The sequence below is a fragment of the Abramis brama genome, assembly GCF_963993115.1.
Source record: "Abramis brama genome assembly, chromosome: 5".
NCBI lineage: Eukaryota > Metazoa > Chordata > Actinopteri > Cypriniformes > Leuciscidae > Abramis > Abramis brama.
Genome location: NC_139967.1, coordinates 5,819,756 through 5,844,968, shown reverse-complemented (window position 1 = coordinate 5,844,968; position 25,213 = coordinate 5,819,756). Strand labels below are relative to the sequence as shown.

Here is a 25,213-nt window from a genome sequence, read left to right as displayed (position 1 = left end):
TTCATCTACAGTCTTCCTGGTTTTATGGATCTGTTTCCATTTTCACATCATTGTCTTCCAAGTTAAGATTTAAAGATTTATATTCGGAGAGTAATTTTAGGATGTCAGGTCTCTCACTTTTCTTGGCCTGTGTGATGATACTTTCCAGGATGGGCTGCATGGAATAGGCATATTCCACAATGCTTCTAGTTTTACCCTTTTCTCCTGGGTACACATATCCACCAGTGTGCACACCAATCAGATAGCAGTGTTCATCAAAAACTGGAGAGCCAGAAGATCCGTGAAAGAAACAAGAGTCATAAAGGATCTGGTTGTCATGCCATTCCCATTTCTCTTCCAAAGACTGTTGTGTCATCACATGAATGAAATTGGCATTCTCAGATTTGTGTTTCTCTTCAGCCTCTTGTAGATTCTCTTTCTCAATGATGAAGCAGGGGTCCATTTTCTTGACCCCTTCTCCTGGATGTCCCACAATGCAGATCTGACCTCTGTTAGGATGAGGGCCATGAATGTATCGACTGAGCAATCCAGGACCGTTAGCAATTTCATCAGTGGCTTTCAGTTCAAGAAGAGCAAAGTCAAGATACCTGCCCATGTTGTCTTTGCCATAATAGTACGCTGCAACCTGTTCCTTGATCGGCACACACTTGGTCTCATTTGCTTCCAAATCTTCATATCCAAATACAGCAATGAATGTCTTTGAAAGCTTCCTGGAGAAAGGGTGAAATTCTCCAATAACATGAGCATTAGTGAGGATGAATCTGTCAAAGAGTAAGAAACCGGTTCCTATGGCGGGTCCCTCCACTCGAATCTGACACACAGAGTCAGAGAGTCTCATGAGCTGCTTCACTTTCTTCACCTCCAAGAAATTTTCAACACTTTTTTGATACTTTTCTTTGAAGAACTTCTGGACCTCAGACTTGTTCTTTAGGTTCTCTCGCTGCTGTAACGTCTCCAGTAAATATTTAAACTGATCACGCAGAATTTTCGCAATCTCTTCAGATTTGTCTATGGGTTTAACTACATACCGCTTGGTTGAAGGATTGGTCGACTTTGTTGTGTTTCCATTTTGGTTTTTTTCTTGCTCAGTGTTGATGGGATTCTGGCTTGGCCCGGCATTTTCTGACACATCAGCATCTGAAGCTTCATTAGACTCAGTTTTGACAAGAGTCGCATCCTCCTGACTTTCTGGCTGATTGTTGTCACTGATAACAACTACCTGGAAAGTCTTTCTGTCAAGATTGTCTACAGGTAATGAAAATTCATATTTCGTCTCTGTACCAGACTCAGAAAGTCCACAGTGTTTCATGAAAATTAGATCTGTGAATCGTCCATCCCGTTTAAGAGCAGTTTCGACATTCTCTCCTATGAATGCAAACACACAAACATGGCGAACACTTTTCCTCAAAGCTTTGCTCTTCAGTAAACATGTCACTGTTGGCCCTCCTTCTTGTTCAACCAAAAAGGTGACTAATGTTTCAGGTTTACTTTTACTGAGTGAAGGATCTGCAGTGGTTTGTTGATTTGTAGAACTATTTCCATCCTTTTGGATGAAGTTTATGTCTAAGATCTCATCTTCTTCAATAAGACAGCAGGGGAAATCTGTCTTCACAGCAGCTCTAGGATCTTTTCTATTGGATCTTTGGATGAGTATTTCTTTCTGTATGTTCTTCTTTTTGTCTTTTTCATTCCTGAAAATTTGGCTTGTATTAAGAGCCTCAAGCACAGTCATGGAAGTTGTACATAGGTCAATAGGTCTTAGAGTTTAAACAAAACTGGAAATTGTGTTTTTTCTCTTTAGCTTCCTGTTAAATAAAAAAAAAAAAAAAAAAAAAAAAAAAATATATATATATATATATATATATATATATATATATATATATATATATATATATATATATATATATATATACCACTGTCTACATCTTTCTACAATAATTTAAATAATAAGGTAAAAGGTAAAAACGCACTGTTACGGATCTATCACACCAAACGTGATGCCGCAAAGGAAAACAAATGTCTTTTCACCCTGAGAGGGAAACTAATATACCTCGAGAAAATACAGAACACTCAAAAACATCTGCTATAATTTGACAAGTCGGAATCAGTGATATTTTCTTAGTTCAAACAGAATATTATTGATTATTGATTTATTACCATTCCACCTCATGTTTTTTATCTTTATATCTACAATGAGAGTAAAAAAGCTGCGAAAGAACAAAGATTTCTATAAAAATTGTTTTCTATAAGAATATCATAATTTAGTCAAAAATCCTAAGGAATTAACAGATTTAGCATAATGAATGGTTTTATCATTGTGTTCCAATTAAACACAGATGCTGTCATGTGCCCTGTGTGTTTGTGAACACTTTTCTTGTTTCTTCTCTTATGCCATGTTTTGTAGTTCTTTGTAGTCATGTTGATTAGTCTACCCAGGTGTGTCTAGTTAGTTTCCTTGGTTACCCTGGTGTGTTCCCATGACAATTTATCCACGCCCCCTTGTTAGTCACAAGGAATCTTTTAGTACCTCACTATTTGATTCAAATCGATTCTTGAGGTCACGATTCTATTCAAAATCCATTTTGAATCAAATTTCGATTCGAGATGTGCATAGATTTGAATGCAGTTTACTGTTTTTGTTACTTTTCTTATTTGACTGCGGTAGACAGTTTAATAGGTCTAGAAGAAGAAAAAAATCCTACTGAATAAAATGTGAACCTTGACATTTATTTAGTTTTTCTTCCCATTTTAGTCAACCCAATTATAAAACTTAGATTCAAATTTGTTCATTTAAAAGTGGAAATTTCAAGCTTTATATAGGCCTAGGTAGATTATATTTTGTTTCAGTTTATTTTTGAGACGCGCTCCAGTTCACGGAGATCATCTGCCCTGTTTTATGGTGGAAGCTAAAATGAGAGCTAAAAGTCTCTGGTCCTAAAATAAACAAGTCCTAAACAGTATTATTTTAAAGACTTCTTTAAAGTCATTCAGTTTTACTTCTAAAACATTTACAAATTGTCCTCTAAATTTGTCAAATCTGAACTGTAGCATGATTTGTTAGCTTTTAATACATAATAATAGTTATAATATTAATCCCATGATATAATAGCAATATATTGTAAAACAAATGCACTGAAAAATAAAGGAAACTTTCATAATTAGTTTTGTACTAATTTCTATAGGCTACTTCACATTAAAGATGTGATTGGGCCAGCCCAGTGTCAATCAAGAAAAGAACCAATGGGCCGCTGATCTACGCGTTTAATGAAAAATGTCAAAAATAACTAACGCTGACTTTTTTTCTTTTTTTTTTTGACCAATGCATTACAATGGCACTAACCCAGCGCCGCCAATTAAGCAAAACAAAACGAATGGGCCGCCGATGTACGAGTTTTATGGTCCGTTAAGACAAAGACAAAAAAAATAGCCTATTAGATGCCAAAAAGCACGTCTGCCCACCGGGAATCTCCTATCCTACATGCGTGGACGTCACACTTTAAATCCTACCTGTTGCCTTTGACCATCCACTTATTTAGCTGCTGGCGCATCAGTTGACATGCCATCTCCTTTTGCCTCTTTATTTTTTTTTTTTTTTTTTTAGTCCTGACAGCTTTTTTGCTTTATCCATCTTTTTCGACTCTACCTGCTCGCTCAGCGCTCACGGCGCCCCCGCCTGCTCGCGATATTATCCCCCCTCTCTGTCAAAATTCTATGATGGAATCTTATGAAAATCCTACTCTAGCCTGTTAGTCCTCTAAAAAGTTATATAACATTGAGGAAATGCAGAATTTATTTAGAAACGCACAACAGCAGCTACGTATAGATTTAAAAAAAAAAATATATAAAAAAATACCATCGCTTTGGCGCCCCCCTGGTGCTGCGCCCCTATGCGCCGCATATAGCGCATACCCACTTTTTGCGCCACTGATTATATGATATCTATGGAACTATCTACAGCATCCCGGAAGCTTACTGAAAAAAAAGTAAGCAAACTGACTACAGCGAGACTAATGGATTAAAACACATTTTGGTAAGTATTTTTTTTTATTATTAACTTAAAAGTGCCTTGTTAGTTTTGTGTATTATAATGCTGTTGTGTTGTTTAACTTACAATATTATATCTCCTATTGTGACTAAGTTAGTTTGACTTATCCTTTTCAAGCATTCTAACGCTAGCACAGCCGCAGACAATGTCATCAGAACAGCAACACCTAAATGTCACACCACTTTAGTCACAATAGGAGATATATTGTAAGTTAAACAACACAACAGCATTATAAATTGTAAGCTGAATCTCTGGAGGAGTGTCATAATATTCCTCTGTCACATATAGCTGTCAATCACCTCAATGACCTCACTCTTAAAACTGACATTTTCCGAACAATCAAACAAAATTTGCCCTCCAACTATAGGCTAATGCCTGTAATGTCTGTGATCTAAAGAAAACCACCATTATAATAATTATTTTAATTATTATTTTTGTGTATTATAATTTATAATACACAAAACTAACAAGGCACTTTTAAGTTAATAATAAAAAAAAATATACTTACCAAAATGTGTTTTAATCCATTAGTCTCGCTGTAGTCAGTTTTTTCGAGATTTTTTTTTTTTTTCAGTAAGCTTCCGGGATGCTGTGTAGATAGGCTAGTCAGATATCATATAATAAAGGATTATATGGATATATATATGGATATATGGATATATATGGATATCTATGGATAATTCTACAAGACGGGCTTTGGTTCTACTAGCGATTTGATTGGAGACCAACAGCCAATCACAATTGACCTTTAATTTTCCGATTGGTTGATTTTGTGGCACTTGCAAGTTGAGCGAGCGTGTGTGCCAAGAGTTGAGCGCGCACAGAATTAAGAGGTTGAGAGAGAGAGAGGGACTTGACAGGAGCGCAGAGAAAAATTTTGTGAGAGAGAGCACCTGAGTATACTGCGTGAGAGGGGTTCTATTTCTAGCATGCACGCGTTTTCCGTGCGGCTCGAGCCGAGCCTGAGAGGCGCGTCTCACGCAGGCAGTGTGCAAACTCTAACCTGTTAACATGGGAGCCGAAATAAAAACGGACACGCCACGCAGCTGAGACGCTTACCCCTCATTTACACTGCACACGCCTGCGGCACATTACGGCTGTGACAAGGTTTTATTCCGTCCTCCACGCGGTGCCAACTCACACCAGGAGCATTTCAGAAGCGGAGCGACTGGATGCGCGAGACCACGTGATTTGCCTGTCAGACGTGGTTTTTCTTGATTTTTGAGTTTCTACCATACAGTCTATGGTTTCTACCAAGGATATGGTGTTTAATATGTTTGGGAGTTTGCACAGGGTGTTTATTTTGAATTTGACAATGTTTTTTTGACTTTTATTTTGTATTCCCGGTGCGACTTGGACGCGCGTCCGTCAAAAATAGACTAGGCGCCTATATTTAGCGAAGCGGCGCGGAGAGCCGCTTCTGGGAAGCTTCTGAAACACGCCGCGCCGCGGCCAGTGTAAACACAAGCATTGACTAGAATGGGCGCGATCAGCTCCGGTAACCGTGTTGCAGCCGTACGTCCAAGTCGCACCGGGAATGGAAACTTGTGCAGTGTAAATGAGGGGTTACGCCACGCATCCAGTGTGTCACCGGCCTCACAGTCCAACAGCTGCACGTCCTCTGCGCTCAGCTGAGCAAGTGTTGTGTGTTTAGGCCTGCTGTGTGAAAATGAGTTGACTGAAGTGCATGAATTAACTTTTAACATTTGTATGTGTTTATCAGTTCAGTTTATCATCCGTTTTGTTCTATGATCAGGTTGAATTGTGGTTTCCCAGTGAAAGAGATCTTCCTGTCCTGGATGACCCAACCGAATCTCTGAGCTATGACAGACTAGCCAACCTTAAGAATGCAACATGAAGGATTCTGACTACTTTAAAGGGGGTCATAATATTATTATTATTTATGTTTTTTACTATCCTTTTTTGCATTTTTTACATTTAGAAAAATTCACAAAACAATCTGCATTGACATTCCTCTCATACCTGTTAGATACTTAAAATAGACTTCAGCTCTTGGGATCCATCTGAGGTGCTGAAGATCAGAAAGAGTTATTTTTCCTGAACAGTTTCAATAAATGGCCTTTTCCTCGTGATTAGACTGACCTCTTTAATGCTTCGAACAGTTTGAACATCACTGAATACAGTAAATGCATTAATATTGATGGCTTTGAAAGCCTGTAATAGTTCACTAAAAATGTTCTGAACATATAATCTGTGTCTTTATGTGTATAGTTTTTCTTCAGTCTGTTTGCGAGCTCACACTCATTTTCACTGATGCTGGACTATCTGAGCTTGCTGCTGTATTTCTGCTGCCATCCTGAACCGTCTCAGGGCATCACCAGAGCGCTGGGCCTTGTGATCGGACACACACTGCACTACAAACACACCGGCCCACTCACACAGGTACACACACACACACATTTGTATGGCTATCTATGTGAGGATATTCATTTATATAATGCAATCACTATCCTCTTACCCAAACCTTAATTATCACAACTAATTGCCTAACCTAATTCTAACCTTAAAGGTGCTGTATGTAACTTTTTCACTCCACTAAAGCATAAAAATACCATAATATGTTTGTGGATATTTAGGAAACTATTGCTGAGTTCACATACTCGTTTCTCTGAAAAACACTTCTACAGCAAGTTATTTTACTTTGAAATGTGCATTCCGTGTTGGAATGTCTGTTTTGGTTTTGGTCTGTGTGATCTCGCCCACTTCCAGTTCACCCAATAGTATTTCGACACCCTGGGGTGCCAGTTGGCAGGAGAAACAGCGCATTGCAGCCAGCAAACAAACTGGATCAGAGATTGCAGATTCTACCCAACCTAAAAAGCCTCGATATCCATCTAAAAATCTCTAGAGATCTAAATCTAAATCTCATCTAAGTCTCATTCGATAGCATATTAAAACAAGCATATTATAAATCAACTCACAGTGTGTAAGAATCCACGGCTTTCATTGTCAATTGCACTCGTTTCTGTTGCGTGTCCTCCTGCAGTACCTATTTCGACCACCAGCTGTCATTCTTACAGACTGCACCTTTAACCCTAAAACAAAGTCTTAACCCTCAAACAGCCCTTTAAAGGGGCGCCAGACAGTGAGAACTGGCCAAAACGTCCTCACTTTACTCTCTTTGTTCTCACTCTGATGGTCTACAACTCAAACTGATCCTCACAAGATAACTGTACAAACGCAAACACACACAGTGTGACACAGTTAACACTCTTCTGAGCTGAGGAATTTGTGGGTGAATTTCACAAAACCTGTCAAGCGGTTGTTGGGGTCATATTTTACACCACAATCAAAAGAAAGAAAATGTAAAGTAAATCGCTTTGGATAAAAGCGTCTGCTAAATGATTAAATGTAAATGCTTATTGTTTTCTACTTTTCATTGCTGTAATGTGCAAAAATAATCCATTATTTACTCTTGTATTGGTTCAAACCACTGTTCCTGCTGTAGTCTGTGCCGTATATGGAGGGCGCTGGAGTCGAGGCTGATGAAGAGGAGGAGAGAGGGGAGGAGCTTGATGAAGAGGAGGAGAGAGGGGAGGAGCTTGATGAAGTGGGCGTGTCAGTTGATGATGTGCTCAGAGTCCTGAGTCGTGGAGATGATTACGTCTCTTCACATCTGAACCGATTCCAGCCGAACCGCAGGAGCAGAGATGAATTCAGAGAGGTAGAATATAACAGTTCTGATCTTTGAACTATTTTAATTCAAAATATAAACAAATGAGAAACTTTTCGATTTAAAATAGCAAGCAAGATGGCAAAAATACTTAACAAATCCATAAACATAGCTAACAATTATAACCATAGCCAACAGTGTGCATGTGTTAGTCACTCTCATAATAGTCTCATAAATGTAGAGCTATTTTGTGAAATCTTTGTCTGTCCAGTGATGTTCACTGGAATGTTTTTCACTCAGTTTTGAAGCAGAGCAACATAATCTGTGTTTCTGTAGATCAGCAGATGATCCAGAGTCTCTACAGGACTGTATTTAATGTGTTGTCATGTGTTCAGGAGCTGCTGAAGGTGTTTAAGGAGTTGGGTTTTAAGGGTGAGGAGAAGATTGCTTTCTCCACACTTTCCCAGCATCCCTTTCTGCAGGATCTAATAGAACAACCCAGTCTCATATAAAAACGTACCCTGACTACATTGGTCCAAACGTAGAGGGTTACAATAATGGCCCTTAAATTGTATGACTGTGTTACGATGAGGCAAGGACGAAGCAGAGAGAGAATCCAAATGCAGCAGTCATTTATTTAAACAAACAGGTAATCCAGGGTAAATAACAGAACAACGGAACTAAGGACAGGAACAAGAAACAGCTACAACGACCGACAAACAACAACTGAAGCACAGAGGTTTAAATACAAATGCAAACAAGCTAAACAAGATAACAAGGGGGCATGGTAAATAAGAAACACCTGGGGAGACTAATCAACATAACAGGGGACTGCTAAACACGGGACAAGACAGGAACACAGACATGAATCATTACATAAACCCCCCCTTAAGAGTGGCTTCCAGACACTCCCAAGGAAACAATAGTCCAGGAGGGTGGTGGAGCGGAGGCGGACCCGGGGGTGGGATGGAGGGCCAGGCCCGTGGAGCGGAAGAGAACCTGGAGACTGCGGCAGAACGGAAGGCCAGGGTGGAGCAGGCAGTGCCGGCGACCAGGGCGGAGCAGGCAGTGCAGGCGACCAGGGAGGAGCAGGCAGTGCAGGCGACCAGGGAGGAGACGACCCCTCAGGCGGCCAGGGAGGAGACGACCCCTCAGGCGGCCAGGGCGGAGACGACCCCTCAGGCGGCCAGGGCGGAGACGACCCCTCAGGCGGCCAGGGCACAGGAACAGACACCGGCTCAGGAACAGGAACAGGAACAGACACTGGCTCAGGAACAGGAACAGACAACGGCTCAGGAACAGGGACAGACAACGGCTCAGGAACAGGAACAGACACTGGCTCAGGAACAGGAACAGACAACGGCTCAGGAACAGGAACAGACACCGGCTCAGGGAAAGGAACAGACACCGGCTCAGGGAACAGGAACAGACACCGGCTCAGGGAACAGGAACAGACACCGGCTCAGGGAAAGGAACAGACACCGGCTCAGGGAAAGGAACAGACACCGGCTCAGGAACAGGAACAGACACCGGCTCAGGAACAGACACCGGCTCAGGGAGAGGAAACTAACTCAAAATATTGATTTTTTTTCACTAAAAATGAAAGAAATGTCCGCTATGTTTTTTGTTCTCACAGCCGGAATCTTGAAAGTCACGTGACTCGGACGGAAAACAATAGGAAAAGAATAGGCAAAAAAAATGTAACAGTCATACAATTTAAGGGCCATTATTGTAACCCCTCTACGTTTTGCACTTTGGACCAACGTAGTCAGGGTACGTTTTTATATGAGACTGGGTTGCAACGAAGGATCCTCACAGTACCTGCTTCCTGTGAGTACACACACAAACATGTGATCTCACACACATACTACAACAGAGCTTAGTTGTGAGAGCTAAGTACACTTCAAATTAATATATAAAAATGCTATTTTAATGATTTAATGATCTTAAAATGGAAGATTCTAGGCACTAAATGTATTAAAGTCCCCGATATACTACAAGCGAAATTAAAGAACGAACTAATGTGACGTAATTTCTAACAAAACGAAGTTCGTTGTGGGAGTTCGAAACAACTTGCCAAAGCGAACGTTCCAGAAAAGTTCGCCATGGCTGGTAAACACCTTTGTACTACCATTGGTCCGTGGTGATAATGAAATAGGTAGGTGTGCGTGGAGGCTCCGCTTTCCAATTTTCTTTCACGTTAAAATCTTGTCCAGTTCATTTCTCCTGTTCAGTCTGTCAAGTTCAGACGTCCATGAGTGAAAACATGAACACACTGGAGAGCTTCTTTGTACTTCTGATGAAACGAGACACTGACACTGTTTTTCATGTTTAATACGGTAAAGCTGCTTGATTTTAAGCTAATTATTGTCTAAAGTGTGCCGAATTGCAGAGCTCGTGCAAACATATCCATGTTGCTATGATCAGATGCTTTTCTTATTGTGGTGAAACGCAAATTATTGCTGTGGTCCTTTTTGACCACGCCCCCCCTAGGTAACATTTGCCATGGAGCGTGTATATAAGGCGAGAGGTACGGTAAAACGGGTATTGCGTCATACCTAGCGATCTCACTTCCACCGTCTCGTTGCGCTGCATGAGGGGTATGTATGGGTGTTTTCACTGTGGTTGTCCGTGTGGTAGATGCTAAAAGCGATATACTCACGCTACTCATTTGGCATCGATTTCCTTAAAAAAATATCGATATAAACTAAAAAAATTTAATTGGGGGTGTATGTATCACTTTCAGCTGTTTTAGATTACTTCCTTAAATTACTATGTGCCCCTGGCTGTACCTGGCGGTGTATTGAGCTGGCCCATGTCACGTGACAGGAGACGAGCGAATGAGCGACATTGTGCGACACAGCCGACAGCGACACACACACACACAGCCAAACAAGGCCACCAGCCCAGTAAAGTGTGACGACATATCTCGAGTGCACTAAAGGCGTGATGGTGTCAGATCGTTTTCTAGTTCATTTTTCCAAGTTCATTTTCTCAGGGAACAACTGTCTTTGTTATGCAGGTTTATAGGATAAGTAAATCCTTGTTTATTAGGATCTTTATGACGTCTTGTTTTTGCTTCAGTGAAGTGTTACATGTTTACTTCTACAAAGAGGCTCGAAACATAACATTGGTATGATGTATTGTTTTTTTTCCTTTTAGCTTTTTTTACCAAGATTGGTCTTTTTTCTTCTTTTTTTTGAGAAATAAGAAAAGTGAAAATGTGTACGTTTTTGTTCATATTTAATTTAATTCATATTTATGTTATTTATTTTAATTTTAATTTTATTATGTATTGACTATAATACATTTTGTATAAATGGTCTGTATTTGTCTTGTGATTTGTCTTAAATGTAATAATATTTTTACTGACAAAAATGTAAAAAAAAAAGAAAAGAAAAAAGAAATTAACGGTATCAGTATCGATATCGATGAAAATGCAAGAAAAAGTATCGTATCGAATCCTAAAAGTGTGGTATCGCCCATCCCTACTGCATGTGATTTCCTTTGTGGGTGATTTCTGCCGAGTGGTGGCTGCCTGATAGATGATGTGTTTTGCACGATTTGGTACGTATAACCTTCTACTTCCCTTTGGCCCTCATAAAGGTAAATGGGGTTATAATTCTTTTGTGTGTTTTAGGAGTTTTAACCATTCTGTGAGTGGGCCTGTTTGGCTTCCAGTTGGCATCCTGCAACATCTTGATTTCAGCATGTCTTGCAACACTGCTGTTTTGCTTTAATTTTGTTTTGTTTAATGATTTGAGTTGTATTTTATTAATTTGCCTTCTCTTTTTGTTTTGTTTTCTATTCCTTTGTTGTGTTCTCATTTGTTTTCTTTATTTACTTCTGTCTTTAACATTGGCTTTGCTTTCGTTAAATGCATGTTTTGCATCTGTTAAGTTTGCATTGCATTCGGTAACGCTTGTTTTGCCTTTATTGTGTTTTCTTATATTAATTTGTTTTGTACTTATTGTGGGTTTTTTTTGGCTTCATTTATTTTGCTTTACATTTGGTAACGCCAGCTTTGTATTTATTAACTTGTCCTGTTATTTTGTTTTGCTCATTCCTTTATTGCAATCAGTAACGTTATTTTGTTTTTATGGTTTTGGTTTTGTCTTCCTTGATTTGTTGCAAACAGTAGAGCTTGTTCGCAGTTGGTCAGTGTTGCTTTCATTGATTTTTGTTTTGCCAAATTGATGTTTGGTTTGCTGTAATTGATTATTTTGTGGTAATTGTAACCCGTTTGTTTTTGTGTTTTTGTATTTAGTTGTTCGTTGACATTTCTTTTTTTGCTGTGACCTTTCTTTTTTTCTTGTACTGGAGCTGGGGCCTGGAGAGGGCAGGCTGACCCTTCCCGTGTGGTTATCTGACTGTTCACCAGAGTGGCGTGGAGTTGCCGTGAATCCTTTGGAGGGTGTGAGTGTGGTTTGGGGCACGTGTGTGGTTATTATCATTATTACTACTACGGGTATTCTTGAAGCCCGGTGTCAAGCCTGCCGCCCTAGTGGTAGCCCAGCTCTTTTGTTGTGGTGTTTGTTTTTGTTTCTCTTTTCTTGTTTGTTTTGCAGCAGGTGGTGTTGCTTGCTGTGTGGATTCTTCTTGCTGTTATGTGCGATTCGTTGAACGAGACAATTTTTAATAATTTCTTTGTTTAATAAAGATGTACCAGTTTTATACAAGGTACCCATGCCTCTTGGTCATTTCCTGAGAAATCGAACCTATGCCCCTTGGGCTTTTCCCAGAGTTAGTTCTGGGTGGCATAGTCGTTATCTTTTTGGAATCCGTAATATCATTTAGAAATTTAAGTGCTGCTGTTCGCCCTTGTGATACCTCGCATCGCCACATTATGCTTTATTAAAATGCTTGCTGTTTTCTAAATTGTGTATATTTTGTTATTGAGACAAAAACATGCAGCATATTCTTCTAACCGTTGCTTTCAGCGGTGTGGTTGCGTATTTTGAACTTTGTTTTACCACAAAGCGAAGAACGAAAAAGAACTTTGCTGGGAGTATAATGGGCCTTAATTCTGCTTGCATTAAAACATCCATTTGAAACATTTAAGAAAGTTTTAGTGCTTTCATTCCATGTTCCACACAAACTTCCAGTTTCAATAGGAAATAAGTCAACACAGGACAGAAAAATTGGATATTTATTGTAATTTAATATGTAAAAAATACAAATTAAGTTCGTATTTACACTAAAACAAGAGTTTTTATTGATTATGATTACATGTCTTTAGGACATTCACAGAATTTTCCAGACCAAACAAACTGAAGATCCTTGAAGCTTCTCAACATGATTAACACTCAATAACACCACACACCAACACATGAATCACACAAGGTACATGCTAATAGAATAATACATGTAAGTGAAATAAACATTAAAGCTATATTTGGTATAATAATGGTTTTATTTAATGTAATTTACATCTAAATTCATCATTAAGAGCAGTGATCTGCTGAAATTTTCCTAAATGTTTCTAAATGTATTTACTATAATATTAAAATACTTTTAATGTATTTAATTGTATTTTGATTGTAGCTGTGTATTCTTGTCTATTATTACAGCAATTCTGGTGTATTTGTGTGATTCAGAGATGATTGATGGTGATGCTTGAACACGATCGCTTGCAACAAAAGCAAAACATTAAGATAAATAAATGTAAAATCAGCATAAAATCCTCAACACAAATGTAAAGTAAAAATTTTATATATATATATATATATATATACTGTGCAAAAGTCTTAGGCATGTTAATACCCCCCCCCCCCCACACACAATGAATACACATGTATAAATAACAATGTAAAGAAAATACAATAAAGAATGAACTACAACTGTATCTTTAGTCTCTGCAAAATTAAGAATGTTCACTTTTTCCTACTGTCTTCGCACAAGTCAGACACACAAACACCTTCAGATGAGATACATGACATTACATTTGTCAAAAATAATGGAAACAGCTCTTAACCTCTGCTTGTGAACACAATCATCTCTAAAGTTTTATGAAAAGTGAAACCCCATAATGACATTTAAAAATCTCAGTCTGATTTTTAGGTCTCTCAGAATAGGGACCAAAAAAATGTGACAGACTTGTGGACAGATTCATTCAAGACACTCTTGAAACCATTTCAACGTCAGTCGGATTCTGTTGATCTGCAGCCACAGATACATTGCTTTTATTTCTGTATTCTTCTAAGTTTTTGACAATCTCATGCAAGCAATGTTTGTTACTGTATGTTTCGAGGTCTTCCAGGATGGACTGCATGGTAAAGCCGTATTCCATAATGCTACAAGTTTTACTTCCTTCTAATTTGTACTTATAGCCACCAGTGTGGATGCCAATCAGATTGCAGTCTACGTCAAAAACTGGAGAGCCAGAAGATCCGTGAAAGAAACAAGAATCATAAGTAATCTTGTTTTCATATGCTGAAAAGTCCCATTTCTGTTCGTCGTACACCTTCTTCATAACATTAAATAAATGCTTATTCTGAAATGCATGTTTATTTGCAGCCTCCTCTCGATTCTCTCTCTCAATGATGATGCAGGGGTCCATTTTCTTGACCCCTTCTCCTGGATGTCCCACAATGCAGATCTGACCTCTTTTAGGAGGGTTTGGATTGTAACAATTGATCAATTTAGGATATTCAGCAATTTCATCAACAGTATCCAATTCAAGAAGAGCGTAGTCAAGATGCCTTCCCCGGTCCTCTTGCTCATGAGTGTAAACTGCAAGTTGTTTAACTGATATGCACTTGATCTGTGAATCCAGGTCTTCATAATCAAATACAGCTGTGTACTGTGTAATATCTGTCGCAAGGTTAGACGATTTCTTAATAACATGAGCATTAGTGAGGATGAATCTGTCGAAGAGTAAGAAGCCGGTTCCTACGGCGGACCCCCCGACTCGAATCTGACACACAGAGTCAGAGAGTCTCATGAGATTCTTCACTTTCTTCACCTCTGAAAAATTCTCAACACTTTTATGATATTCTTCTCTGAAGAACTTCAAAACCTCAGACGACTTCTTTACGTTCTCTCGCTGCTTTAACGTCTCCAGTAAATCTTTAAACTGATCACGCAGAATTTTCAGAATCTCTTCAGATTTGTCTATGGGTTTAACTACATACCGCTTGGTTGAAGGATTGGTCGACTTTATTGTGTTTCCATTTTGTTGTTTTTCTCGCTCAGTGTTGATGGCATTCTGGCTTGGCCCGGCATTTTCTGCCGCATCAACATCTGAAGCTTCATTAGGCTCAGTTTGGACAAGAGCATCCTCCTGACTCTCTGGCTGATTCTTGTCACTGATAACAACTACCTGGAAAGCCTTTCTGTCAAGATCGTCTACATGTATTAAAAATTCATGTTTTGTCTCCATACCAAACTCACAAAGTCCACAGGTTTTCCTGAAAATGACATTGTTGAATCGTCCATCACGTTTAAGAGCAGTTTTGATTTTCTCTCCTTTTAATGCAAACACACAAACATAGCAAACCCTTTTCCTCAAAGCTTTGCTCTTCAGTAAACATTTTACTGTTGGTCCTCCTTCTTTTTTTACCCAAAAGGTGACTAATGTTTCAGGTTTACTTCTTTTACTGAGGAGTGAAGGATCTGCAGTGGTTTGTTGATTTGTAGAACTATTTCCATCCTTTTGGATGAAGTTTATGTCTAAGATCTCATCTTCTTCAATAAGACAGCAGGGGAAATCTGTCTTCACAGCAGCTCTGGGAACTTTTCCTTTGGATCTTTGGATGAGTATTTCTTTCTGTATGTTCTTCCTTTTGTCTTTTTCATCCATTAAAATTTGGCTTGTATTAAGAGCCTCAAGCACAGTCATGGATGATTTACACGCCACTGAATATGTCTCAGAGTTTAAACAAAACCGGAAAGTGTGTTTTTTCTCTTCGACTTCCTGTTAAAATGAGAAAAAAATATTTATGTACAAAAACATTCAAGTGAATTCCACTTAAGAAATGTTTGTAATAAATGATTAATTACGCATGTGTTACAGAAAGTGATCTACCTGCTTCAGAACTTTTGAGGGTCCCTCTTCAACTTCTTTCTGAAATGAATGAGCCGTCGTTTTCTGGGAAAATGTCAACAACAGTGAAGTTAATGCACTGTCTACATCTTTCTACCATAATTTAAATAATGAAAAGGACAGGTAAACGCACTGTTACGGACCTATCACAGCAAATATGATGCCGCAAAGCAAAAAAATATATATATATATTTTCACCCTGAGAGTGTAACAAATATACCTTGAGAAAATACAGTATACAGTACACTCAAAAACATCTGCTGTAATAAGTCAGAATCAGTGATATTTTATTACAGTTCAAACAGAATATTATTGATTTGTTATCATTCCATCTGTGACTTTTTTTCTTATTTCTTCAATGAGAGTTAAAACACTGCAAAAGAACAATGATTTCTATAAAAAAAACTGTCTTCTATAAGAATATCTTTCCTATCTTCTATAAGAATATCATCTTTAAGTCTTTAAGATTTACCATAATAAATTGTTTTATCAGTGTGTTCCAAGTAAACACTGTAAATCCCCTTACAACACAGGATTGTTGTGTCCACATATTGTGTCCAAATATGCCTGCTTCCATACAATAATAGGCGAAAAACTGTATGTGAAACGAGTAGGACACTGCCCGGCCAAAATTGCTGTTTGAATTTAAATAGGCAAATGCTTAAGAGTCTGATTGGATCTTTATTATAGTGATTATTATGTTTTTAGCATGTTATACAGTGGGGAGAACAAGTATTTGATACACTGCCGATTTTGCAGGTTTTCCCACTTACAAAGCATGTAGAAGTCTGTAATTTTTATCATAGGTACTCTTCAACTGTGAGTGACGGAATCTAAAACAAAAAAAACAGAAAATCACATTGTATGATTTTTAAGTAATTAATTTGCATTTTTTTGCATGACATAAGTATTTGATACAGCAGAAAAACAGAACTTAATATTTGGAACAGAAACCTTTGTTTGCAATTACAGAGATCATACGTTTCCTCTAGTTCTTGATCAGGTTTGCACACACTGCAGGGATTCTGGCCCACTCCTCCATACAGACCTTCTCCAGATCCTTCAGGTTTCGGGGCTGTCGCTGGGCAATACGGACTTTCAGCTCCCTCCAAAGATTCTCTATTGGGTTCAGGTCTGGAGACTGGCTAGGCCACTCCAGGACTTGAGATGCTTCTTACGGAGCCACTCCTTAGTTGCCCTGGCTGTGTGTTTCGGGTCGTTGTCATGCTGGAAGACCCAGCCACGACCCATCTTCAATGCCCTTACTGAGGGAAGGAGGTTGTTGGCCAAGATCTCGCGATACATGGCCCCATCCATCCTCCCCGCAATTGGTGCAGTCATCCTGTCCCCTTTGCAGAAAAGCATCCCCAAAGAATGATGTTTCCACCTCCATGCTTCACGGTTGGGATGGTGTTCTTGGGGTTGTACTCATCCTTCTTCCTCCAAACACGGCGAGTGGAGTTTAGACCAAAAAGCTCTATTTTTATCTCATCAGACCACATGACCTTCTTCCATTCCTCCTCTGGATCATCCAGATGGTCATTGGCAAACTTCAGACGGGCCTGGACATGCGCTGGCTTGAGCAGGGGGACCTTGTGTGCGCTGCAGGATTTTAATCCATGACGGCGTAGTGTGTTACTAATGGTTTTCTTTGAGACTGTGGTCCCAGCTCTCTTCAGGTCATTGACCAGGTCCTGCCATGTAGTTCTGGGCTGATCGCTCACCTTCCTCATGATCATTGATGCCCCACGAGTTGAGATCTTGCATGGTTGCAGTAAAATGCAAATTAATTATTTAAAAATCATACAATGTGATTTTCTGGATTTTTGTTTTAGATTCCGTCTCTCACAGTTGAAGAGTACCTATGATAAAAATTACAGACTTCTACATGCTTTGCAAGTAGGAAAACCTGCAAAATCGGCAGTGTATCAAATACTTGTTCTCCCCACTGTATGTTTGGCAGCAGTTCTTTTAACACTAATTGATGTAGTGTGTAGCTTTTCATTTCTTAAAAAACCATGTAGGAAGCATGGCCATATTCCAGGATGACAATGTCAAGATTCATCAGGCTCAAATTGTGAAAGAATGGTTGTGAGGGAGCATGAAGAATAATTTTCACACATGAATCGGCTCCTCTGAGTCCAGAGCTTAAATTCATTGGAAGTCTTTGGGATGTGCTGGAGGAGACTTTACAGAGTGCTGGACTCTTGCATCGTCAATACAAGATCTTGACCAAAAACTGATGCACCTCTTGATGGATATAAATGTTGTGATGTTTTTCCATCAAAAGATGCATACATTTTTGGCCAAGACATTCATACTATATAGAACATCCTTTTTTAACAGTTGCGAAGTAAGATTCAAGCCAATTGTAGTAGCTACTATATATAGTTTGCAATTTCAGATGCATCCAGAATGACATATTTGGGTCCTGGACATGAAAGGTTTAAGAACACCTGGTCTACAGCGTCCTGTTCTCTAGGGCAGCACAAGAAGCTTCTCGATCAGCTCTCAAATTCACTTTCAAATCAAATGACAGCTTTCTCACAACACTGCTCAAATCATTGATGTAGCTTCATCTCAACTCGGTGTCATTGCCTCTGCTGAAAAAAAACTGAAATTCACCATTATTTTCTTGTTCTAAGCTAAAACTGTGCCATTGTTACATTGTTTTGCTGTTGTACAAAAGACATTAAAGTGCTAGATAATGTTTTCTTTATTTGTGGCTTTGAGAATTTCAGAAAACTTTTATATGGTGACATTTGGATTTATACTGATTACATTTTTATTAAGTATAATTGGTGATTTTTTTAATTGGAATGTTGATAACCCTCAGGCACTATAATTCACAGTAAATTTTGACAAATAGCTTTTTCATTTGTTGGCCTAGAGCATTATAAAACAAGTAACAAATATTATGTCCTTACCTGAACATTGGCACTAGCTTGTGATGTCTCCCCAGATTCATTGTCTCTGGCAGTCTGCTTTTCCTGAAAGAGACAAAAATATTTCCATTACAACTAAGCCTAAACCCAACGCATTGTCTAAGCAGAAAGAATGAGAAGAATAACAGTCACCTACATGGCTCTGTTGAAAGAAACTCCGTATGTCTCTCTGCTTCTGTTTTTTGTTGGGTGGTACTTTAGGCATGTTTTTGGCCGTTCTGTGTCTTTGAATGGGACAAATGATGAAGAGCTGAGAAAGATTTTTAACTTGCATAACTTGGTTCTTTTAACAATGTAACCTTAAAATTAGTGATAGTCACTATTATTCTTACTATTCATATTAACTTAAAACAGTACCTTCAAGGCATTTTTCCAAAATAAGTGTTGTAGTATAACCAACAGGACAACAGTGATGTGTGAACTGAATTTGGCATCAATGCAGTGAATTACAGTGAAGTTATTGAATATTTTTAAAGGAAAGGGGCATTTCATTCCTGCCCACGTGTAGAAATCGATATTCAAACGGTTTATTAATTTTTCTACCTCAAAAATAAAAAGGAACTGTTTTCTCATTTTTCTACTTCCAATATTAAATAAATAAAAAAAATGATTGAACGAATGATACACGGATTTAACCTCACTTTTCGTGACATTGGTACAACTTTACATTTTAAACCGTAAGAACGAAAATAGCTCAGAAAAACTAAAGAAAAAACAACCACTGTTCCTTTAGTATTAAACATAATGCTGTTATTTTTTTAATAGTGTGCACTGCAACCTGTAGGCCTAGGCTACATAACATCTCAAATGTGTTTTAGGGTTTCATGACCCTTTAAGAAGTCAGAGACATTCCAAGGTTACATTCCAAATAGTGATATCGTTTAAAAGGAAACCAGGAAATCTTACCTTGTCCAAGTTAAAAGATAATCTAGATGGAGTAGGACAGTGTCTAAATGTGACTTCTTGACTTCAGTTTCTGTTCTCATCTCATTCGGTCCACGCTCGCTTTGATCTGATTTCCTGCTCTTCAGTCCCCGCCCACAGTAAAGGGAATCGAAAGTACTAGAATTTATTATGAAACAAAAGCTATTGACATGCATAAACTCCTAAAAAGACATAAAAATGGTCCTCTTCCTATATATTTGATTTTAGTTATTTAAATGTAGGCTAGTGATTAGCCTATCGATTGTACGGTAAACACTTGCAGAGTTTTTAAAGTAATATAATAATAAATAGGCTTCATAAGGAAAACCTTTATTATTATGAAACTATTTCACTATTATTATTATTATTATTATTTTCTTTTAGACTGAGTAAAGAATTCTTTAGGAGTCAAGAATGAGTCCATATTTTGGCCTAATTAAAATAAATAATTTTTAATAACTTTTTCAAATAAGCTATATAGCCTAATTTGTATTTTTCACAGCATTCCACGGTTCCAGAATAAAATCACAAGAGTGCTTCTGAAATTAGCCTCAATGACATATATTTTTGTCCTGTTTATTGCTATGGTTATCACTGTTGTTTAAAAATTGATACATATCAATATCTGGAAATCCGACCTACGTCTAAACAAACACGATCTCTGATTCGCCTTTGAATTCAAAGTAGCACAAGGTGAAGGTGACACATTTGCCCACAAAGATAGCTTTTTAATGCAATTTTTTTTCTTTAAGAGCTTCATTCAGTTGTGATTGAGGTAGAAGACATTAAACTCTTCCTCAAAGCAACGAAAAATAAGAAGGGAGTACGTGTCTGTGAATATTTTCCAGGCATCATACAATTTGTTGACACAACCAAATTGTTTGGTTTTATTTTTGGGAGGTGATTTTTAACTGCACTAAATCTAATCTAGATAGAAATATTAGAACCTCTCATATACCTTCTAGAAATTCATGATGCATGAACTGTAATGTTTGGAGACGCTTAAAGGGGAAGCAGAAACAGTATACTTGGACTCAAGTGCGTGATAGAAAAATTTCTATTGGCAAGATTGGACAGATTAAGTTTTTAAACACCATCACAATATCATAAGGAACTGTCACATTGGACCATTGTATGGTCAAATGTTCGTTTTTTTAATCTTTTAAAACTTATTGGCAGTTCAACACTGCATTATTAAGTGACAAACATTTTAAAGAATGGTTAAAAAAAGGAAAGGCCCAAATTAAGCAGCTTTGTTTACAGTTTACTCAAAACATCACTAGAGACTAATTTTAGAATGAGTATCTTAGAGGCTGACATTTTAAAACTCCAAGAATTGGCAGTCTACTGGTACAAGAGGTTTCTTAGACTTACTTTTAGATCAAAAATACCAAAACAATTGGCTGATCTACCTTGGTCAGGTCGAGGTTTCAAAATATGAATCAAATGGATGCTTCAATTCTTTTTTAATTTGGAAAAAAGAATGGTCAAAGTAGAACTAATTATGCTTTACGATCTGGTAGGGCTGAGCAAATATGGGTAGAACTCTTTACTGCCCTAGTAATTCAAAAAGCCTTTTAAAGGTATACATGTGAATTAAACGTGGCACAATGGCCTCCACAAATACACTCATTATAGTCTGTTCAAATTGTGCTCCTGTCTGTCTTGCTGCTGCTGCTGAGTTGGTGCGTCTGTAAGTTTTGTATATCTTTCGGTTTTGAATCATTATTTACTATCATTCCTTGTTGTTTATACTGCTAAATATAACTTACTCAACATCACACATTAACCTGATATCCCTAGCTTCAATCTAAATCGTTATTGCTAGCACAACACGCTAGTAATTCGCCTAGCCTGTCAGCGTGCCATCCGTGCGCGCTCTATTTATTTTTTCTCGCGCGTGCGCGCTCGCACCTTTTACAAGTTCATCAAACAACTTAGGTGAGTAGGATCAGTCAACAAACACGTTGAGTCAATTGCAGCAGGGCAATTGGGTGACGGTGAGACGCTATAGTGGCGGGACAAAACACCGCTCTTCCATTCCGATTACCATAACAAATATATTCTCCCCAATCAGTGAAACACCCACTGTGAATCCTGTTGAATGTGCCCTAGTTATTGGCGATTCTATTACACGGAACGTGAAAATAGACACACCAGCCACCATAGTCACATGTTTGCCGGGAGCCAGAGTGCCTGACATCAAAGCAAATTTAAAAGTGCTGGCTAATGCTAATCGTTAATTCTCTAAGATTATTGTTCATGTCTGTACGAATGATGTTCGACTCTTTAATTAACGTTAAAGAGATGTGTGAACTCGCAAGTATGATGTCAGACACTGTAATTTGCTCTGGCCCCCTTCCTGTTCGCCGGAGTGATGAGATACTTAGTAGACTGTCTTCACCCAAGTGGTGTCCGCAAAACAATATAGAATTCATAGACAGTTGGAAAAGTTTTTGGGGCAGACCTGACCTGTTGAAAAGAGATGGTATTCATCCCCCCTGGGATGGTGCTGCTCTTTTCTTTAGTAATATGGCACATAGTCTTAGGGTCTACTCTGACGATCACTACTCTGATGGGGGTGTTAGCCTTGCGTTCAGTGCACCACAGCTGGCTCTCCGCCCTCAGAGAACATCAATACCTGCTCATGCACTCCCACGGCCCATTCTGTTGCGACTGGTTGGCAACCTTGACCGACTTAGTAAAGTCTGTCATGATATCGCTATACAAATCTATCTTTTTCACAGTCATCTCATGATACCCCAAAAGGATTCTTACTCTACAGCAATAAACAGACTGGGACAATACTATTCAGAGTTTTGAGGGCAGTCCTCATTCTCAATTTATTATTTCTTGCAGTGGCAAAAACTAAATACACCACTCTTATTCCAGCTAAGCTGGAAGTTCCATGGGCCAGATATACAATTACATTTCAAGGCTTACCCTTTCTTCGTTTAATATAAGCGCTCTCTCTAAGAAAGTCAGGTGTTTTCTTCTGAGTGTTGTGGTCTGTGGCTGGCTTCCGCTTGCTCTCTTCAGAAGATCTTACACACACATCTACTCTGAGAGAGATAAAAAAGGCCACATTTTATAATCACTAATAACGCACAATATCTCTACATTTATGCACACGTTGCTTCAACATATTTCCTGCGTGCGTTAATTGTTACATTACTTGCGTCAATGCTTTTACTGTTTGCGTCAATGGCATTAGCAATACACACATTTTTATTGTACATTTCATCAGTTTTCTACATTGAACACAGTTACAGACAACAATGCTCTTGTCCTGCAAAACCCATATTCACCCACACACATAATGCAACATACGTCATCTTTAGAGGATGTGGTGTAGACACAGCGCACAGTATGTGCTTCTGTCACCTTGAATGTCTGATAAAACGTCATGACTCGTAGATATTTTCCAATATCAGCAATTTTAAGATTGCTTTTTATTATATATTTTCTCATAATTTAGATCTTTATCTAAATGTTTATAAGAGAACACTCCATTTCTCTTGACAAGATAAATCAATGTAAAATCACTATAATACTATAATAATTATTAACAGACATAAAAAAGTAAAAAGAATATAAGGAAAATGCATATAAAGATATATGAGTGAAATGAGTATGTATAGATAGTATATGAATACACAAGTCTGTATTAATAACAAATCAAAGAAACTTAAAAAAATAAAAATAATTTTGTCTCTGCCAAATGAACGTTCTGCTCTCTTCGCACAAGTCAGACCCACAAACACCTGCAGATGAGATGCATGACTTTAGTTTACACTTATCAAAAATAAGAGAAACCAAGTGTACCAACTTTTGCTTTTGAACACACAATCACTGCTAAGAATAGGGGTGTGCCGGTTTCAGAATTGGTGATGACGGAATGTGACAAGATCTGGGGATTTTTTGACCAGATTTCAAAGCCGCACCCGCCCGCCATCCGTTGATTGTTTTGCGGTCTATGGACGACGCAATGCTCTGCTGATGCGAGCCGCAAGAAAGCCCTTGTCTGTTCTAGAAAGGATGCAGCAAAGATATTTAATGCTAATGTATGAGGCATAGGCCTATGCTGAGTTTCATTCATTTACGATGAGATGCGCTCTAGTTCAACTTCACAATGCAATGCAAGTGAACGCGGCGCGTCGGAGCCTCGATGTCACGGTTATTATATTGTCTCCTATATTTACTTACATGCAATTGGTTGATGAAACATTTATTAAAATTAAGATACAATTTGTACAAAACGAAATTCACTTTAAAGAAAGGCTTTCTACAAAGCAAAACTTAATGAAGTGGTAAAAATCATGTCTGACGATTTACAAAACAAAACTTCATTAAGTGGTTAAAACCATGTCTCCCGATTGCAAATGTTCATTGCTAATGTTTATTATTGCAAATGTTTTTCATTTGTTTAATAAATCTCATAATGATGGCACATCACTATATCATTGCTTTTATTTCCATCTCAAATGATTGGCGGTCGGTCAGGGGGTACTTGGCAAAGAATCAATACAGTTGGAAACGATGTAGACCATCAATAACACAGACTGTTAACAATTGTTTTTAATTAGTATTTAAACATTCTCTATGATAAAAAATGTTTGTAAAAAATATTTTAATAACACGGTTTTGGCGGTTCACTCTAAAAAATGCTGGGTTAAAAACAACCCAATTTGGGTTATTTGGCAACCCAGCGCTGGGTAAATATTGGACAGAACACATGCTGGGTTATTTTGACCCAGCAGGTTGGGTTTTTATACATTAACCCATCTGCTGGGTTGTTTTTAATCAGTGCTGGGTCAAACAACCCCCATGCTACAGGTTATTCATTTTAGATAATAATAATAATAATAATAAAAAAACGAATAAAAAAATAAAAAAATATTAATAACAATAATAACACTACTGTTTATTGATTCAATTAAAGTGTTTATTCCAGGAAATTAATATAATCATAAATACATTCATGTTTAAAAAAAAAAACAGTTAGACATCTGCAACATAAACGGAGGCCCACAAAAATCATTTGTGCTAAAATGTTGGTATGTTAAAATATTATAAAATGGTAAGATTCTCAAAATTCAAAACTCTACACTTATAAACTGTAAAATAGCCTACAGCTTAAGATTCTATTCACAAAGAATACAATAAAAAACACATAAGTACATACATTGTAATTCACTTAAATAAGCAATCATTTAGTCCTGTGCAGCAAAAATGGGAGGCACATCTCTGCGTATAAACAGTAAGTACATACATTGCAATTCATTTTAAATAAGCAATCATTTAGTCCTGTGTAGCAAAATAAAAACATGAAACTCTATACCTATAAACTGTAAAATAGCCTAGCTAAAAATTATCTTCACAAAATGATTTAAAAAAAAAAACTGAGTCAACTTTTCCAGAGTTTCCCCATTCACCAAAAAACTGTCCAGCCATTCCAAGCTCCAAGACAAAGGGGAATGGTTTTGCTTCTCTCTGCCTTTCCAGGTAAAGCACCATGTTGGTTCCAGACTAAATGAGGGAAAGACAGTATCAGACACAGATAATTATTTAAAAGAGTGTCTTAGGTTTTCATAAGAGCAGTCTTAAATTAGTTAAATACC

The 25,213-nt window shown here is 38.0% G+C and overlaps 2 protein-coding genes across 3 annotated transcripts; one reads left to right on the top strand and one right to left on the bottom strand.

Moving 5' to 3' along the window:
- On the bottom strand, nucleotides 1-19,636 carry LOC311083205 (serine protease FAM111A-like). 2 transcript variants are annotated; one of them, XM_084114563.1, is made up of 6 exons: nucleotides 19,575-19,636; nucleotides 18,805-18,892; nucleotides 18,651-18,713; nucleotides 15,706-15,768; nucleotides 14,725-15,594; nucleotides 1-940 (listed from the first exon to the last, which is right to left on the bottom strand). In XM_084114563.1, the coding sequence occupies exons 2-6, from the start codon at nucleotides 18,871-18,873 to the stop codon at nucleotides 23-25; spliced, it is 1,983 nt and encodes a 660-aa protein (XP_083970689.1). In that variant the 5' UTR covers nucleotides 18,874-18,892; nucleotides 19,575-19,636; the 3' UTR covers nucleotides 1-22. The 2 variants fall into 2 exon arrangements, 1 of the variants encoding a protein (XP_083970689.1); XR_014606232.1 differs by lacking the exons at nucleotides 1-940; nucleotides 14,725-15,594; nucleotides 15,706-15,768; nucleotides 18,805-18,892; nucleotides 19,575-19,636 and adding an exon at nucleotides 17,760-17,950 and having other exon boundaries at nucleotides 18,651-18,710.
- Nucleotides 5,525-8,191, top strand: LOC311083032 (sperm flagellar protein 2-like; the record flags this gene model as incomplete). The annotated part of the gene is made up of 4 exons (XM_084114282.1): nucleotides 5,525-5,560; nucleotides 6,278-6,448; nucleotides 7,515-7,730; nucleotides 8,075-8,191. 4 exons carry the CDS (start codon nucleotides 5,525-5,527, stop codon nucleotides 8,189-8,191), a joined length of 540 nt encoding a protein of 179 aa, XP_083970408.1.
- Nucleotides 19,637-25,213: the final 5,577 nt, after the last annotated feature.

Excerpts from the sequence above, each read along its gene's own strand:
- LOC311083205 (XM_084114563.1), bottom strand. The coding sequence starts at position 18,873 with ATGCCTAAAGTACCACCCAACAAAAAACAGAAGCAGAGAGACATACGG. Across the intron at positions 18,714-18,804 it reads GTTTCTTTCAACAGAGCCAT|GAAAAGCAGACTGCCAGAGA; the intron begins GTAGGTGACTGT and ends TGTCTCTTTCAG. Across the intron at positions 15,595-15,705 it reads CCTCAAAAGTTCTGAAGCAG|GAAGTCGAAGAGAAAAAACA; the intron begins GTAGATCACTTT and ends TCATTTTAACAG.